Source organism: Galleria mellonella, unplaced genomic scaffold (genome assembly GCF_026898425.1).
Source record: "Galleria mellonella isolate WM207_F2 unplaced genomic scaffold, CSIRO_AGI_GalMel_v1 utg571, whole genome shotgun sequence".
Lineage (NCBI taxonomy): Eukaryota > Metazoa > Arthropoda > Insecta > Lepidoptera > Pyralidae > Galleria > Galleria mellonella.
In genome coordinates, this window is record NW_026442121.1 from 26793 (window position 1) to 46538 (window position 19746).

The following is a 19746-nucleotide window of genomic DNA, read 5'->3' on the forward strand; positions in this document are numbered from 1 at the left end:
CAATTTATTTATATTTATAATGAAATAATATTTTTTACTATTAAAAGAAGAAAAAAAAGCTCGTGATAATAGTACATTACTGCAGCGGCCAGCAACTGAGGCATTGATGGACGAACGTGCAAATGTGGCCCGAGGCGTCGCCGAGGCACACATACGTGAGTCCATCAATGCCTAGTTGTGGCCAAGGCTTGTATAGCACTTTTCTCAAACAATGCGCGGAAATCAAAAACACAATTTTACTATTTAAGTTCAATGACGAATAACGAACAATAATAATTTTTCACGCAACATAATGTTCCTTTGTTTTATTAATAAACAACTTTCTATTTGCAAGCCAGTTCGAAATTTAAATAAAACCTTGTATTAGTTACATTCTTGGTAGCCATGTTTCGAAGTAAAAGGTCATTCTATTTTTAAATTACAGGACAGATATGAGTTTACATAGTAATTTATCTGGCCGCAAAACACGACAGATATAGATTTTCATACAAAATTTTGCCGGCCGCTACCCGCATGTATCTAGCCAGTACGGCAATTTTGATTTATCTCTAAGAAGATTGTCAAAATAATGCTCACATTTCCAAGCATGTTTGAGAAAAATAAATTAAATCATTGTAAACGATTCACGGCGCGTACGGAGCGCAGCGGTGGCGGCGGCTGCGAGCGAGCGCATGCCGCACGAGGCGGCGACGCGCGCGTTGCGGCCGCAGACGGCGGGGTTGACGGCCGCGCTGTGCAGCTCGCTCACCTGCGTCGAGCACGCCGCCGCCGGGTCGCCCGACGACGTCAAGTTACCTGCCCTGGAATTGACATAATCATGTGCGTACAGTAGAGTACAGTCAGTGGCCGCTGCTTATATGTACTCGATCAGACTGCATACAAAATATGTCCCACAAAAAAAAAAAAAAGAAAAAACTTCAATTGTGATAAAACCAGTTATTTTTACTGAAATAATTTTGTAAAGATTTCTATGGAACCAATTTGTACCTAAGTAGAATGTTTTTAGATATATTATGAATTTTCTAAATCGGTTTAGAACTTAAGGAGTTATAAAGTAATAAACAGAAAATACGAGCGAATTGAGAACCTTCTTTTTAAAGTCGTTTGAAAGAGCATCGGACCTTAATGTTTCATTGGTTTGCGTGCACTCATCTTATGCATGTATGAGAAATGCCAGTGTTCGGGATTAGTACGAATATATAGCAATGCGCGTCGCGATTTTCGACGTTTAAGCGACTGTTTTCTCTGCATATTTTTTTTATATATTCCTATGAAAATCGCTTCCTATTGTTATTTATTTCACATGATTTGGCAACCACAAGAAATATAATAGTAAATTGTAATAAGAGTAGCTAGACAGTATATTGTATAATGCAAATATAATGCAAATAAAAATCATTCCTAAGACTCATTCATATTCATTAATCTTTATTGGTGTAGTGATGAGTACTTGCAGCAACAGTTTGCTACTAAACTCGTGTAAACGCTGCATCATTTACAATTACGAGTTTACTTGCACAATTAATTTATAAGCAATCGTATTTACTATATGAGTACCACATATGTATGAGGTACATTTGTTTATGCTGTTTTAATCTTCTGCCTGCTCCTATTTAATTTGTAGCTCGAGTAGATGTTCCGGAAGCCGGAAGTGCATAGGTACGCACCAGAACTCGTTGCCGGGGTGCGCGTTCCCGTCCCAGGCGTACGTCATGACGAGCAGCTTGCCGGCGTGCTCGCCGACCAGCGCGGACGACGGCTCGCGGTCCTCCATCTGCACGCTGATGCCTCCTAGGACAGAAAACACAGACTTGGGAGATATCATTAAATTATTAAATGTTTTTAACGTAAATAGCTGTTACCTTTAGGATGTGCTTCATTTTCAAGAAACAGTTTTGTCTCTCTTGTAGATCCATTCTCTGAGGCAGAGGTGTTGAACAATGCTAAAACAAGATATAAAAAATATATAAATTATTATTATAATGAAACTCGTAGAATGATGTGTATATCTTGCTTGAAAAATTAAGTTTAGGAGTAAACCGACTGTCGATTAGAAAAAAATTGTGAAGAATGAAGATATCGTGCAACATGAAATTATTGTTTTGCATATCTATCAAAATGTTGTTATTACCATATGGTCCCGCCATAGAATAGACCACTCTTTCTTTTCTTGTGAATGTCGTAAGAGATGATTAAGGAAGCTTATGGTGGAGGGATAGACAGCAGCGTCTTTCCTAAAACATCTCTAAACCCTAACTGCGGTTGCCAATCCGCCTGTCAAACGAGTTGACTACAGGCAAAACCCCTCGAGGAGAAGGCTTATATTTAGTAGTGGACAGAATAAAGTTGATATGATGATGATGGTGCCTACCAAAACAGGGACGAATATGTTTTATTGCTAGTCTAAATTATAATTGTTAAAGGTTTAAACTTCCGGAAATAAATTATGTTTAATTACTTACAAAGCACACTGTCCCCAGGTTTTATGTAAGCGAAGTTGACATCGGACACGTTGTGCAGCGCCCCGTCGCCGAGCAGCGAGTGTATCCTCTGCAAGAACGTCAGGATGTACAGGTCCAGCTGGTGGTGCGATATCCTCCACGCGCCGAGACCTGCAGTTGTGATGTGAAACATTGTACAGAGTACAATTATATATACTACGCAGAGTCTTGAATGATCTATGACAATGATAATTATAGAGCCAGAATACTTAAAATTTTACATATAATTCCATTTTTTATTTAGGCATCGTATCGTTGTTATCTATAGGAATCGTCATACCGCACGCGTTGCACGGGAGACTCCTTCTGTAAATATTCACTTTATGCTTTGAATTACTTTACAATGTTTTTTTAGACACTACTGCATAGGGCCCTTAAAGAAGTACATAAGTCTTATCTGGTGCTATAATTGGTCATAGCCTATAAGTAATCGTTGACTATCAAACGAATTTTACATTTTCCCCTGTCGTGGAACGAGAGCCACCGTGAATTTTTCGTTTAAAAGAAAAGAACCATTCAATGTATGATGTATTCATATACCTGCGCCAATGATATTGACGAAGGCGTTTCTGCTTCCTGCTCGCGGCGGCGGCGCGGGTGTCGGCCTCCAGCAGCGCCGCGTCGGCGAGCAGCGCGAGGCGCCGCCCGCACGCGGCCGCGACCAGCGCGCCGCAGCCGACGGGGCGCCGCGTGTACCGCTCCGTGAACACGCGCCGGTCGCGCGCCGCCTCCTCTATCCGCGTCACCTTCGATGTCAGCTCCGCATATGTCACACTCGAGATCTAAGCAGAGGGTGGACCTTAACATCCTGTATTGATACCACCCCGCCCTCCGTCTGATCATAAAAAAATATGCAGTTTGGAAAGACAAGCAATCTGTCAATTCACTTCGTAGAAAGCGATAATCGTGGGTAAACACGACCAGCGGATTGCACATCACCGAAGACAGGACTCTGGAACGTATGTGCTACCGCATACGGTATGCCACGCCGATTACGATGTTATACTCTTTCATATGCTCGAAAAAACTTGACTTAGTTTTCTAATCTGTAGATAAGTGAACTTGAACATGCTTGTTTGACGTGTCTTTATTTCTTTATCCATACACTTCCAAAATCTGATGTCACACAAACGCACGCACGCACGCACTCACATACGCTCGAACACACGCACGCACGCACGCACGTAGACTCACATATGCACATTCAAACTACGCATTTGAATAATAATAATAAAAAATTAACACTGTTTACCGCATTACAACTGTTCAATTTTTTGCTTTGACTTCACGGGATAAGTTTTGTCTTGAAGTCATGGTTATATTGTACCATAGGCTAATTTTGTTTAAGAAAATAAACTTATTCTTATGAATCTTATTCTCTTTGAAACCTCTTTGAATTTCTTTCACATGAGAAGTTGAATGAGAAGGTAACTAAATTAAGATCAAAGTGCAGACAAAACTGCCGTGTCAACGCCAGAAAACTGGAAAAGGTTTGAGTATTATCAGCGTTAGTAGAAAAATCATACTTAAAGAAAACACATAACCTGATAAAAGTCCGCCCATAATTTCCTCCACATATGTTTTGCTGTCACGGGCACGTCAGTAGGGAGGGGTCCATAGCCATTCTCCGCGCAGTTCTGTTCATACGTAATAAGAATGTCTTCGCAGTCAACGCGACCTGGACGCTCGAAACGAGGCCCTATGACTCCTGCAACGATAACCAACACCGCCGGATGCATGATATTATTGGATTATGGCTCAACAGAATATTTCTTTACTCCGCAGTTCTGTATAGTCCTCAGATTTTGACTGGCTGGTTTGTAACATTACATAGAATCCTAACCTATCCTAGTTAATCTGGCGACCAGACAATTTTAATTATTTCATTGTAACCTATTTATCACAATATATTAATTAGGTATAAGTTCATTATTAATCGGTCAAAGATATTATAAATAACTATATTTTTATACCCCTGAGGTGGTAAACAAGCATACGGCCCACTGGATGGTAAGCAGTTAGCGTAGTCTATGAACGCCTGCAATACCAGGGGCATAACGCGCACGTTGCCGACCCTGAAGAAACCTCTCTACCCTTTTATTGAAGAAGTCTCTTGGAAATACTTCGCTTATTCTATAACCCGAGTGTTCGTGGGAGTAAACATCAACATAATCATCAACAACCGCGTTGCCCGCATCTGAGCTCTAAGGTATAGAGGTGAACTCCCTGTCGATGGCGAGCAATACCGATGATAGAAAGTGGCACTATTATATCGAAGATAAAAATAATATGTAACAATACAGTTTAAATAACTGTGAATAAAGGAAGGCTTAATACTGGGAATTTAATTAAAGGGGTTTCAATGGGAATCGATCACCTAGTACTTATTTATAATCATAAATAGAAGCGTATAATTATAATGGCACTCTTCAATAACGAAACAAGTTTAAGGTTCACATAGCACTACAAATCATATACTTATTTTGCATTGATTCTATTTATAGAAAATAAATAGTACTTGATGTGACGCATGCGAGGTTGCGCTCAGTGATAAATTTGTTACGAGTATTGTCAGTCTTTTTAAATACATACACGTTTAAAATTTGCTTGAATATTTTCATTAATTATTTCCCATATCCTTTTATAAGTCGTCGATAACATAAATCACTGTGTTCATTCAAAAGTTCGATAACTCCAGTTTCAACAAGAAAATCTAACGAACTCAGGAATTTAATAGATCTGCTTCTCTTATTTCAAATTGTGGGCAAATTTTTACCAATTATAATAGCATCAGTCTCAATGTTGTCTTCCTTGACGACGCCGGAGTTGCGGCGCGCGCCGTCGTTGATGCAGGCGGTGGGCCCGCTGACGGACACCAGCGCGGACAGCTTCAGCTCGTCATAGCTCAGGTAGTCAGCCAGCACCAGCGGAGGGTACTCCTGTGGAGTACCAATGTTCTCCCAGCCACCTGCCCTAATGCAGAATTACCTTCTTTTAATACAAACCTTTAAGATACTTATAAAAAAAAATTAAGACTATTATGTGTAGAAGTTTCTTTTATCAGTGGTGTACAATTATTTCAAAAACATATATATTCTTTATTGCACTTGTAAATTACATTGTTAATGCATTTATAAATATTGTGAGCAAGGGTGGGCATATCTCTGACAGAGACCTCTTCCAGTCAACCCAGTACAGTAAGAAAGCATTTCGTTAGCGGGCAGCTGAAGTATTAACTACTACAACTATTAATATTTAGTGTAAGTACATAAACAAATATACAGTTAAATAAAATATTAAAATATATAATAAAATATTACATAAATACATATACTATAAATAAATATAATACCTACCTTAAAACTTCATATCAAAAGTAAATTTTACTTCACCCCATCTCGCCTGTTCGAAGTTTGTAAATATCCCGTCGGGACATAAAACACACAGCACGCTTTTGCAGTATCCTGTCAATGAGTTCTATAACGGACATCTTGGAATATAGTTCCTTTTCGATGTTCGACCCGTATTTCCTGAAATTATGATAAAATTTCTCGTCATAACTCTTCAAGGCAGCTTAGATACAACAGGAGAAGACTAGATGTTATGATTTAGTACTTATAATAGTTACTCCAACCTCTTGAAGACCAGAAAGTTCGCCATGAGTATCAGCACCCGTTCATGAAGTAGAGGGTAAGTGGACCTCACATTTTCTTTCAGTTTTTCAATAGGTCTTCTTCTTATAAGATTTTTTAATCTGAAAATTAAGGTTACTAGGTAGGTCAGGTGTAATAAGTGCAAGTAATCAAATTTAAGAAAATAGCAAATAAAAAACTAAAGTACATTTTGTAAAGTTCTACTCGGTAGATAAACAAAAACACAAAAAAAGAATTGAAATAACTTAAGATTTTACTTCGCAACACAAAAAGTTATTTTAAATAGACAAAATTATAGTAAAAATATTAAAAAATTAAACCTTATTTAAACCTTTAAAGAGGATTATTAAAATTGGTTTAGAAATGGTAAAGATATCTTAAGGTACAGATAAAAATGCAAATGAATTAATAATGATTAGTGTTGTTTTATTTAGAAGAAGCGAGTTAAAATGATCATCATCCATAGAACTATGCGGTGATGTTATCTATCCATGTCTGCAAACGCTGTAAGATGACGTACAACTGGATGACTGGAATTTAGCGAATTCACTAGGTGTGTTGTTTCGGATAATCATTACGACTCTGTCTGGAATTATTTTTAAGGGTGAGTAGGGACAAGACTTACGTCACAGTAACTCGCCTCGCACTACAGATCACACAACTATTGTTTTATTAATTTATATGCTTTTGTATATTCAAGCTGATAACAAAATGTACACAGGCGGACTTATCCCTTAAACGGATTTCTTCCAGTCAACTTTGAGAACCCGAAAGGAGAAAATATTTATAGGGATTGAATATAAATCATAACATATAATGTGTAAAAATATAATTTAATAATGGTTTTATTTAAGTACCTACCTGACCGTGTCAATTGGAAACGCAATGGGGAAGTTGTTGCTTCTCTTGATGATTTCTTGGAGATCATCTATTAGTTCTGGTTGAGTTACGTTTGTGCATTCTCTTAGTAACTCTTTCGCTTCTTCGCTTATAATTGGAGGACCCCAGGGTTCTTTGCACCTGGAGAAGAATAAGAAAAACAAGAATAAAAAGAGAATACCTACTAAAGGTTACCTTACCGTAATGAACTCTTAATGAATTATTGAATTCGCGTTCCCTACACATAAGAATGTAACAAAATTCATCTTACCAGCATATATTTTGGAGTTTTTGAACGACATCCATTTTTATTGTTTTGACACCTGGAAACGAGGATAATTTGTTAATTTTAATCGATTTGAATAAGAGAACTTAATTTGAGGTTACCCAGACCGGGGTAAGGAGATTGTTAGTAATGGGGATTAATAGTTCCACTGTTAGCAATATACCTTGCGGTTTCAAAGATATTTTCTCATACGATCGTTTAGGCTGTGATATGTGCTCCCTGCCGAGGTTTTCTCTACAGACTTCAGTTTAGGGTTCTTTAAAAAGGGTATATGAAGGTTTCTTCAGGGCCGGCAACACGCAACGCGCACGTGACACCCCTAGTGTTGCAGGCGTCCATAGGCTACAGTGACCATTTATCATCAGAAGGGTTCTATGATTGTCTGTTACCTTTGTCGTATAAAAAAGATACCTTGTCAGGTCGATTTTCACGCCATCTTTTCTGATTTTATCTATCGCCTCTTACTGGTATACATAGATACCGCTGATGGGGTTATCATTCTATTATCACCCATAACATACCCACATAAAACATACTCTTCCTTGTGGCAGGTAGTTGGGGTCAAAAAGGTGGTGGTTAGCATAAAGCAAGTATCAAGTATATACTGTACATGCATATTATGTGAAATAAAATGTTAATATTTATTTTATAACAGTAAAACACATTCTCAGCTATCGTTGGCTGTTGGAATTGAGATCAAGTTATAATCTGTAAGTACTACCTATATACGTACCTATTCGGTTTATTTACTGAAGTCCAAAGAAGGCAACGGTACAACACTCTGTTACTAATTGAATTAAATAATTACTATATTCTATTATTTGTGGTTATTTTATGCTTTCGCTCGCTGACCATTAGACGACCCCGCTATCCCGCACTCCGCGGGACGAATGAGTCAGTCAACAAGGCAAGTACCATGAATAAAATAATAAGCAGAAATCAAGCACTGTCGAACTTGATTGCACAGTGCAATTGCGGTATTTACATTTGTAAAAAAAAATTGCTGCGAGCAGTAAAATAATTTATGCATATTTAATGAAAATAAAGTAAATAATTTTTTTTAAATTTGTAAAATAAGTATAAAATAAAAGTCTGTGTTATAATATCAACGATGAATCACTAATGTGATTATATTGCTATTTTCCTAGGTACTACCTACCATTAGGTAGTTAGTAACTATAAGGAAAATAGCAAGGAAAAATAAAGCATACAGGTAGGCAGGAACCTATGTAAGTATCTATCTATTACTGTTATAAAAAGTCATTTAGTTTAAAAAATTTGAAAAACAATATTTTTTTTCTGCAAACGGAATATCTTCTACGCGGTTTGTAATCTGTGGTGTTAGAGGATAATGTAAGCAAGGTAAAGAAATCATTCTCTCTGCTCGTCGATCGGCGTCTAAAACCGGTTACGGCTGGCGCCCCGCACTCCACATCACTCCATATTGCGCCACCGTCTACCACGTTACACAAACTCAAAGATACAAAGTTTGCACTTTAAACAAGAGTTTTGCATGGCGTCAAATCTAAATCCATCACTGCTATTCCATGACAGATGGCGCTTACAACCGATTTCAAACTGTGATTATTTATATCACATTAATAGCTAAAACTAAGTACCATTAATTTACTTATTTATGAAAAAATACGTTATAATCTCATGATGACTTTGATGCGGCGATGATTAATGAATTAGTATCGATTAATGATGTTAAGTAACGTTTAGTATATTTTAACTAACGTTTGTAGCCGGTTGGTTACACAGAAATAGAGCCCACGTGTATAGTACTACGCGTGTATACTACGTAGTATTATTAGTCCTACAATTGTAAACAAACCCATTCATATGTTTTTCATGTTATTTACCTTCTGAATTGTTACGCTGTGTTTTGTTTATTGAACGTATTTACTTGTTTATGTTCTGAAGAAGAGACGTTCGCTCGTGTCAATAGATATTTTTACTTGTTGTTGTAGCTCGGGAATGATGACCTCTTTATGAATCATTTATTATATACACTACGTAGGTTGTCCGTGTGGCGATATATCTAAGAATGCAAATGTCACCATTCCTTTTCATACCCAGGCAGGAGGTCGAAGAGGTATGACCAGTGCAAAAGAGGAAAAACTCCAAATAAAACTATATCGAGTTAGGTAGGACCCACCAAGCTGGAAGGAAGGGATTATTAGTAATGGGGGCCTAAAAGCCCCATTATTGAAATATATCCATCCATCCAATTACGCCAACCTCCGGGTGGTTCCCTCTGTAAACTACCGTTTTTGTTGAATTCGTCACGACGGGCCAACTGACCTGTTTTTATCTTCACCTATCATTTATTTATTTAAACTTTATTGTCTAATAAAATGTGGTACAAAAGGCAAACCTAATGCTAGACATTCTGTACCAGTGAACTTTATAATTTCTTACTAGTGTCCCGCTAGCGTATATCAATAGCGGAGGCGAGGTTACTATTTCATTTACACCCATTAAAAAAAACCTACTTAAGTAAGGATTTTAATAAAACAAGAACTAGGAAATAAAAAAGTTTAGAATAATTTAATTATAATTGGTTTACAATTTTCATATAAATAGTTTATTCTTCAAATTCATAATGCGGTCAACTGTTTTGCGTGCCTTGTACAAAGACTTACGTAACTTTCGCGTTTACATTTATGTCGATAAGATTGTATGCAAATTTGAGTATTCGAAACTATCACTTACGAGTAGATGCGCAGTTCAAAGTTCAATAAAAATAAAATTTCAATCTTTTCGAGTCAACGTGAATGCGATTGTAAACTTTTTAGTACAACTCACGCTAAACACTCACACTGGGGCCTGTGGCTAGTGTGAGTTGTACAAAAGTTTATCTCATGATTACGTCACGTTTCATGTTTATGTCAACAAGTTAGTATAGAAATTCAATTTTCAAACCTATTCGCTAGAGGTGCAGGTACGAGTAACTTTTAAGAACAAACCAATCGCCGACCATGCTAATGCGATTGTAACGCAAATCTTTGTACAATCACAGATAATATAACTCGGCTAGGTGTTCAAACGAGGTTCGCTGCGGCGGCTGCGAGCGAGCGCAGGCCGCACGAGGCGGCGACGCGCGCGTTGCGGCCGCAGACGGCGGGGTTGACGGCCGCGCTGTGCAGCTCGCTCACCTGCGTCGAGCACGCCGCCGCCGGGTCGCCCGACGACGTCAAGTTACCTGCCCTGGAATTATTAGATCTTTTTTTTTATCTCTTTGTCCGTTGTTATTTGTGTGCTGTAAGTAATGCAAATAAGTTATACATCTATCTATATAAGCCAGCGCAGAATCCGGATATCTCGTTCTATCTTCGGCATGCCGCAGTGAAAACATATCTATTGAAAAACTAGTCTACGACACCAGCAAGTGGATAACAGAAAAGTTAGATGCAATCTATGTCATTCAAACATTTCAAGGCTGAGTACGCACCAGAACTCGTTGCCGGGGTGCGCGTTCCCGTCCCAGGCGTACGTCATGACGAGCAGCTTGCCGGCGTGCTCGCCGACCAGCGCGGACGACGGTTCGCGGTTCTCCACCTGCACGCTGATGCCTCCTAGGACAGAAAAGACAGACTTGGAAGATATTATTAAATTATCAAACGTTTTTTACGTAAATAGATAGCTGTTACCTTTAGGATGTGCTTCATTTTCAAGAAAGAGTTTTTTTACCGTTGAAGATTCGTTCTCAGAAATAAATAAAGCTGAAACAAGATATACAAGGTATTAGCATTCTACTGGTAGAGGCATTTAATTAAAAATATTAAAGTACATTTATTTATTTATTTATTTATTCTTTATTGCACAATAAAATTTTGTACAAATGGCGAGCTTAATGCCATATGGCATTCTCTACCAGCTAACCATTGGGTAAAAACAGAAAGCGTATGAAGGGCAGATGTGGTGAAAAATATGTGACAATTATAGTGACACATTAAGGCAATACACAATATAAATATAATACACACATAAGAAATGCACATATTACTTTTAATATATATGGATAAACTAATACATATGAAATATATATATATATATATATATATATATATATATATATATATATATATATATATATATATATATATATACATAAATTAAAACAACGATAAGCATTATGAGATGGGGTGATGAGGAGGAGATTATGAGATGACCGAAGATTAAGGGTATGGGAGTCTTTGAGATACTGTAATCTATCTTTCAAATAAGTAGGAGAGGAAGGATCATTGAGGATAGAGAACAGTGTGCAAAGTATACGTAAGTCTTTGCGGTTACGAATGGTCAACCATTTGAGTTGTGAGCGGAAATTAGAAACGTGGTCATACTTACTACTCATAGTACAAATAGTTATCAATACACATACAAATTTTTTATCAGAAAGAGAATTTGTACAAAACTTGTCTGCATGGATACCTTTGTATCACTCACGTGTCTGTTTCAGTTTGAAGAGCAATGAAATAATATGGTAGAGGCATAACGTTTTAATCTTCAGCAATGTCAACGCATGATGGATAAAATAGACATTACATTATAGTTTTGTGATATTAATTGTACTGTTAAAGTATACTCATAAAGGATAAGTATTACTTTTTATCTCTTGTGTCGTTCAAATTGCATTAAAAAATATCAAATTTAAATTTAACTATTACTTTTGAGTTTTCTTTATGTTTCATGTTTAATATGCTTTAATAGGTCAAAGCACGATCGATGGTCGGACCAAGTAACCGTCGTTACGGAACTATCAATTGCAGCTGCGCTGCGAGAGGCTGAAGACCGTACGCAATGGAGTAACATCATAAGAGAGGCAACAGACACTTTTCAAGGACAAGACCCTCTCAGTAATGAAGTAAACGAAGAGAGAGAGGTCAAAGTACTTACGAAGCACACTTTCAACAGGTACTATGTAGGCAAAATTGACGTCAGATACATTGTTTAGAGCCCCGTCGCCGAGCAGCGAGTGTATCCTCTGCAGGAACGTCAGGATGTACAGGTCCAGCTGGTGGTGCGATATCCTCCACGCGCCGAGACCTACGGTTGTGATGTGGAACATTGTACAGAGTACAATTATATATACTACGCAGAGTCTTAAATGAATACTGGATAATGAAAAAATAATAGGACTGAAAATTTAATAATTAAAAGAATCATCAAAGTGAGAGTTCAGTGAGTGACGTATGTACCTGCACCGATAATATTGACAAAGGCAGGTTTGCAGGCGGCGGCAGCGCAAGCATTGGCTTCTAGCAACACCATATCTGCCAGCAGCGTGAGCCGCCTCGAGTACGCAGTTGCATCGAACACGTCGCTCGAGAGCGGCCGTCGTGTGAACCGCTGTGTAAATACGCGTGAGTCCCGCTCCGCGTTCTCTATCGACGCCACATTCGATAACAACTCCGCGTACGTCACGCTCGGAATCTAATCAGAAATAACGCAAATTTTAAAATATTTGTTTACTTCATTTCATTCTGTATAATTATGTTAAAGCAAATGCTGTGAATACCTCTAAAAGGCATGTGCATTAATATTGTATTGTATTTAATGTTTGTTATATTGCAATATGCTGTTAGTGTTCCTTTAAATAATACTATATAATGCTATACAAGTATAAATACCTGGTCTTTAAATTAAGATTCCATATATTATACTATGTATATGAAATCTGACAATGGACATCTTGGAGTACTATTTAGAGCAAACCGTGATAAAATTCTATAATAAATACTGAGATTACATAGGTATCGACTAACCGCCTTGATTGAGGGGAAAGGGATTGTTAGTAATGGGTAATAATAGCCCCATTGCTAGCAATATACCGTATCAGGTCGACCTCCAAGCGGTTCCAAGCGGTCAAATTTTTCACGATAAGCCAACTGACCTGTCTTCATCTTCACCTATCATCCTTCACTGGTGCCCCACCAGCGTATACCGATTGAGTGGGCGGGGTTGCCATTCCATTTTCACCCATAAAAAAATCTACTTGATCGAACAGAAGGTGTTCATTGCTTCCCTAGTCCCTTTTAATTAGATACGTTCTATTGATGTATGTAAAAATAATACGCAACAAACATTGTAAACTACTGATCGACCGATATTTTAGTGTCATTAATAGCCTCCGTTAAATCAGTTCTTCTTCTTCTTCTTGATTGCTTTTATTTAAATATTACATAGAAAAAATTGCTTTTTGCGATAAGACCGCTTATTGAGTTCTCTATGTGTATTTTGTATTTTTTTGTTTCTGCTATATTTTTGAAGATACAGTAAATTAAACATGGAATTCTAACCTGATAGAAGTCCGTCCACAATTTCCTCCACATTTGTTTCGCAGTCACCGACTGAGAAGCTGTATTAGTTCCGTATCCATTTTCCTCGCGATTTTGTTCTTCCGTAATGAGAATATCTTCGCAATCAACACGCCCTGGACGCTGGAAACGGGGCCCTATGATTCCTGGATAAAAGATATGTTTTGACAATTTAGATTTACGTTCTTTGTAGTTAACAAAGAATGTCAGAGAATTGCATAAAAATTGTGCAGAATTAATTAATTAATTTTTGAGATCTTAATTTTCCTAGTTTATGTGTGCTCAAATTTCAAATGAAACATCTTCTTACTGCATTTACTTGTCAGTATTTTTGCCTTTGTTGAATAAGTTTCTTTCATTATAAGAGACACTTGTTGCAGCTTACTGTCATGACGCTGGCCAAGCAGTTTAGTATTCCTCTTGGTAATAAAATACTGATTAATATCTGCGACTAGGAGAGGAAAGATGAAAAATAATTTTGTTTAAAGTCATTATATTAACGACTGATGATCAAAAGTTGAAGTCGTGTGAAGTAGACTGCAGCGGGCTGCTGATGATGTCTTTACCGTACCGATAATAATGGCGTCAGTTTCGATATTGTCTTCCTTGACGACGCCGGAGTTGCGGCGCGTGCCATCGTTGATGTAGGCGGTGGGCCCGCTGATGGACACCAGCGCGGACAGCTTCAGCTCGTCGTAGCTCAGGTAGTCAGCCAGCACCAGCGGAGGATGCTCATTCAGTGTGCCGATATTCTCCCAACCGTCTACACTGAAAGTAAAATAAGTTTAGTTGTGGTGATTATAATAAACTGAAAGAGGCTTTGTATATAAACTTTTGCATATTTCACACGCATTTCTGATGATGACCGTTCCGATTGAACTAGTCCATAAAAAATCATTGAAATCGGTATATTTGGGAGGTGATAATGAAATAATATCTAATCCCTTTTTTTATGAAGGATGTACACAATTTAAGTTTGTGTTTTAGTGTTATAAGATTAATAAAAAAAAAATGTTAAAAGTAAAGTTACCCCATCTCGCCAGTTCGAAGCTTGTAAAGATCTCGTTTAGACATAAAACATATAGCCCGCTTCTTCAGTATCCTATCAATGAGTTCTATGACGGACATTTTAGAATACAGTTCCCTTTCGATGTTAGATCCGTATTTCCTGAAATTATAATAATGCAAATAGATTCAAACATTAAACTTAAATATTTGTTTACATTGTTGTGAATTTTTTCATACTATAGTACAATTCGAAATGATGTTTCAGCCATTAAGAATAAACATAAACTCTACTGTTGTTTTAATAAATTTACAAATGTTGGATATAGCGTGACTACAAATTACTAAGATAGAATAATAAATATGTAATATTTTTTTGGTAGATTTTACTACTACAACTCTATAAAACACAGGTTCAAGCATCCATGAAGTACTGCTGTAACCTTTGGGACGGCTCTACCAGCTGGCTTCACTTAATTCTATTGAACGCCGAGCCAAAAACTCATAGGAGATGAGTTGATGCTACATTCCAAATTTCAAAATCTAGAATACAGTCACAAAATTGCGGTACTCGCTGTTTTTCTACAGGATACGTTTTGGAGGGTGTGCTCAAGAACTTCATAACTTGATTCCTTTTTTACCCTTTTTATATTGGACGACCAAACGAGGCGAGAACTTCCATCCTTACGTCGTAGATATACCATTTATACGCACGAAGCGCTTTGCGTCTTCATCATGCGTGCGGCCTGAGGAATGGAACTCTCTCCCTACTTATATTTTTTTATCTAAATATAATCTGCACCAATATAAGGCAAATATGAATAGGCTATTCGTAGGCCCGTGAGCCCAATCTTAGACCATATCATCGTTTTCCATCAAGTGAAATTCCATCAGATGTGATCAATCGCGGGACCTTTTCAATAGTAAAAGAAAGCCGCATACTAAGTAGCTTAAAACCAATTTAGGTAATCCTCGATACAATACACTAACCTCTTGTAAACTAAAAAATTCGCCATGAGGACGAGCACCCGTTCATGGAGTATAGGGTACGTAGACCTTACATTTTCTTTCAGCTTTTCAATAGGTCTCCTTGTTATAAGGTTCTTTAATCTGAAATTTAAAGTATAAAAGAAGGTGAGGCCGTGCAAAGTTAAACCGCTACGCCACAATAATTGTAGAAAACCTATTGATATAATACTACATTACAATGTAGTAGATATGAAACCCTCGGTGCGTAGTTCCGACTCGCATTCCTTCAATATTAGACAACAGAGTATTCCGTTGACAAAGTGCCTAGAGCGAGTTGTACAAAAATTTACGTTACGATCACATTCATTTTTACGTGCATAATAATTTGTAATGATAACAAAATTGCGCCTTTAGCAGATAGTTTCGGAAACTCTGATTTTCATACACGTTATTAACGTGAACACTAGTGTAACGTAACTATTTTTGTACAGCTTACACTAGGAACATGTAAATTTTAAATAATTACAAAAAATCACGAATCCACCGTTTAGAAGGATTGCTCTTAGATGCAATTTCGGTTCTTAAGATACAATAGATTTTTGTATAGAGGATGAATAAAATGTTACCTGACTGTATCAATCGGAAACTCAATGGGGAAGTTGTCGCTTCTCTTGATGATTTCTTGGAGATCATCTATTAGTTCTGCTTGAGTTACGTTTGTGCATTCCTCTAGTAACTGTTTCGCTTCATCGTTTATAATTGGAGGGTCCCACTGGTCTTTACACCTGAAAGAATAAAGTTTTTCGATGCTTTTATTTCTGATACAGGATTTTGTTCCAGTTAGTTATAGACAGCAACGAAATGATCGAGTTAGATTTTATTTATTTATTTCTTATTGCATTCCATAACGTGATTAGTAGATAACATTTCAACTTCAATTAAGTACCCTGTTGGGCACAGCAGTAGTAGTAGGAGAGAGGAGGATAACACTTTTTTTTCACTTTAGAAATAGTTTAAGAGTTTGTTACAATATTATTCAGTCTTGAAATTATTCCACAATAGGTACGTTTTTTACTGTATTATTATTGTTCATTATGTATTGATGTATATTTATTCATATTGTAATTAGTTTTATATAGTTATTTAATATACTCTATAGTTTATAATTATTCACATACATATTGTAGAAGTAATTAATTATTACTTAAAATATAGTGCTAAAATTTTTCCTATCTTTATCAATTTATAATTAATTATTTATTTGTAAATAACAAAATAAATTCTATTTGCCATTCAAGTATTCGTCAAGTGAAAATTCGTAATTAACAACTTTTTAAGATTTCTTACAAAAATATTGTCATTTTCTTCATATTTTATTGATGACACAAGTAACTTTAACGTAACTTTTCGCGTTAGTAATGGCGGATCCTTGCGTACACAATAAGAATAGTAGCTAGGTAATCAGCGTATACACGTGTGAGGGATACAATATATTTTATGATTACTTACCAGCTTATACTTTCGAGTTTCTGAATTACATCCATTTTTAGGTTTTTTGACACCTGAAAAAAAAAGGAATAAATGAAGTAATTTTCATGCCAGAATTGATAAATAATTCCAGATTTGATAGTAATGCGTAATAGTAATCACAGACAGAGATAACAAACGGTCCCGAGTCACCTGCTTCCACTGACTCCCTGTAATGCACTTGAGGTCACTCCATCCAGTAGAGGGTCGTCCTACACTGCATATAAACAACTAATGTGTACTTTATAAAAGGAATACGTTCTCACCTATCGGGTTGGTTTGTTCAATTCCAAGGATGGCAACAGAACAACACGTTTGTAGCGGTATAAAATGAGATATTGTATGTATTCTTTTGATTGTAAACATACAGCGGGTCTGCGCCTGCACTCAGCACTCCGCGAGCCGACTGAATGAATCACCAGGCGCTGTCGTATCGAATATATGTATTGTGCGGGCCCTACATTATGACGGGAATTTTGTATATATTATGCAATTTGACATTATTTACTGTAAATAAAAAGCAGCCTTAAAATTAGTGCCGTAAGAGCTGCTCACCTCATGGACCAATTGAGCTACGGGAAATATTTTATTCAATGTCTTATACTCGGGCACGGCTAAACAGAACTTTCGATCAAAGCAGAATCAAAAAAGTTCGCCGTGTGGTCTCGGCGTAGAATACCACCCCTTACTTTACAGTGGGTCTAGTAGGGAGGGCGAGGGATGGGCAACAGCGTCCTTCTTAATCCTTCTCTAAAGCCTAACTGCGGATGTCAATCCGCCTGCTAAGCATGGTAACTACTGGCAAAACCCCCCTTAGGGAGAGGTTTATATTCAGCAGTGTGCAGTTAAAAGTTGATATATATGTGATGATAATGATTTAGACTATTAAATAATACAAAACACTAGTTGTTACAGTTATTGCAACACAACCATGAATCATTCTCACATCTAGATACTACTCGCTCACATGATATAAGGAAAACAGTAACGGAAATCATAAGATCTACCACACCGTAATTTTTTTTATGATGTGGATATTAATATATTCATTTAAAAGCATTTTATTAACATACACAAATAATATATTTCAACAGATTTTATATACTCGTATATATATATATATATATATATATATATATATATATATATATATATATATATATATATATATATATATATATATATATATATATATATAATTGGTTTTGTCACGATTGAAGGTGTTTTTTTTAATAATATATAGCTTTGTCATTGTCTTCTTTAGAAATAATGTTAATAACATAAGAGAGTCAACTTTATAAATTATGAACACAGTGTGACGTGGAATTTCCACGTGATTAGTAATGACGAGACGGATCCAGCGTAGACTAAACCACTCGGTTGTGAGTACGTATTGTATTTCTTGGATTAGACACTCTATATACTCGTAGTTGCATCCAGCAAATAAATACTAAATAGATTTTGTTTGATACATGCAATAACATTGATATTTTTTAATTAACTTGGTAATTAAAAAAAAATATGTACAACGTAGAATTAATAAAGAAAATAAATCAATTATATTGCTATTCGATAACAGGTGGCACTGAAATATATGAACAACAACATGGTCTTCTCTTGCCCGCCGGATGGTGAGTGGGCGGGCTAGGTAGGGGCCTCGGGGCGTACCCCATTACCCGGCTTCTACTCCGGAGGCGACGACCTCCGGGTCACTGGGTTTGCAGCCGGCATACACTGTTGGTCTGTGTATGCCGACTATAATATGTATGTATGAATAATAACATTTACAATATTTCTCCACATCGATATACCGATATGTCCACTGTTTGCTCCATCAATATACTGGAGCAAAGAGTGGGCACATGCATAACCGTTACACATCTTACCACTTACTGGCTGTCTTACCACAAGATATTTTCAGTTGGTGTAGTGCATAAATGTATCTACACAACTTGGTAGCTACAACTCGCACATGGGCCTTTCAATTAATATTTGAATCTACATTTATGTGCAATGTCTAACAGTGGGTAATTCTCTACGCAATCAATATCAAGAGGATTCTTTTGATGGGGTTTGAAAACCATCAATTTAGTTTTATAAAAATGTACCCAGCTAGCAAGTCAGTTTACTATTTTTAGCATAGCACTACTTAGAACACTTTGTGGGTTTAAATAATTTTTACAGAGAATGACTACAGAAACGTCATCTGGGAATAATGCGCAGGGGCTCATTTATATATAATAATCACTGCAGGTAGATCATTTATAAATATAATTGTAAATAAATGTTAAAAATAATGTACACCCGGGGGCGCTTCCTTGAGCTGTTGCATTTATTAATATTGAATGTTGAGATCTCACTATTTTTATTGTTTCAGTTTGATTATTGACATAGTATGATGTTCTACACATTGAGTTTGATCTGTAATTGATCGATATTGATTATTTGATATAATTATTATATTTCTTGGATAGATAATAGCCTCATTATCTCACCTCACACGGGATCTTACACGGCTGTCACTTGTAAGCAATATAACCCCACGGAGTCCCCTGAAAACCGTCACGATTAATTCTTTTGATTTTATCCTTACCTATGAGCTA

At 36.8% G+C, this 19746-nt stretch overlaps 2 protein-coding genes across 5 annotated transcripts; both read right to left on the minus strand.

Annotated features, from left to right (window-relative positions):
- On the minus strand, positions 1-8421 carry LOC113509428 (uncharacterized). The gene is given in 13 exon segments (XM_052899443.1): positions 1-800; positions 1668-1791; positions 1863-1943; positions 2463-2612; positions 3042-3075; positions 3077-3283; positions 4046-4209; positions 5278-5474; positions 5894-6031; positions 6136-6255; positions 7016-7174; positions 7305-7356; positions 8053-8421. Coding segments are annotated over 12 exon segments (1605 nt in total). The 5' UTR covers positions 7340-7356; positions 8053-8421; the 3' UTR covers positions 1-604.
- A 1425-nt stretch (positions 8422-9846) lies between these two features.
- LOC113509425 (uncharacterized) lies at positions 9847-17719 on the minus strand. 4 transcript variants are annotated; one of them, XM_052899444.1, is made up of 12 exons: positions 17699-17719; positions 17126-17178; positions 16243-16401; positions 15638-15757; positions 14673-14810; positions 14214-14410; positions 13625-13788; positions 12524-12758; positions 12222-12371; positions 10976-11047; positions 10777-10900; positions 9847-10532 (listed from the first exon to the last, which is right to left on the minus strand). In XM_052899444.1, the coding sequence occupies exons 2-12, from the start codon at positions 17158-17160 to the stop codon at positions 10367-10369; spliced, it is 1560 nt and encodes a 519-aa protein (XP_052755404.1). In that variant the 5' UTR covers positions 17161-17178; positions 17699-17719; the 3' UTR covers positions 9847-10366. The 4 variants fall into 4 exon arrangements, with proteins under 4 accessions (XP_052755404.1, XP_026748567.2, XP_052755405.1 ...); XM_026892766.3 differs by lacking the exon at positions 17699-17719 and adding an exon at positions 17410-17572; XM_052899445.1 differs by lacking the exons at positions 15638-15757; positions 17699-17719 and adding an exon at positions 17410-17573.
- Positions 17720-19746: the final 2027 nt, after the last annotated feature.

Coding starts and splice junctions, on each gene's coding strand:
- LOC113509425 (XM_052899444.1), bottom strand. CDS start 17,160: ATGGATGTAATTCAGAAACTCGAAAGTATAAGCTG. Junction 16,402..17,125: donor AAACTCGAAAGTATAAGCTG/GTAAGTAATCAT, acceptor TTATTCTTTCAG/GTGTAAAGACCAGTGGGACC. Junction 13,789..14,213: donor AACTGACGCCATTATTATCG/GTACGGTAAAGA, acceptor TCTTTTATCCAG/GAATCATAGGGCCCCGTTTC.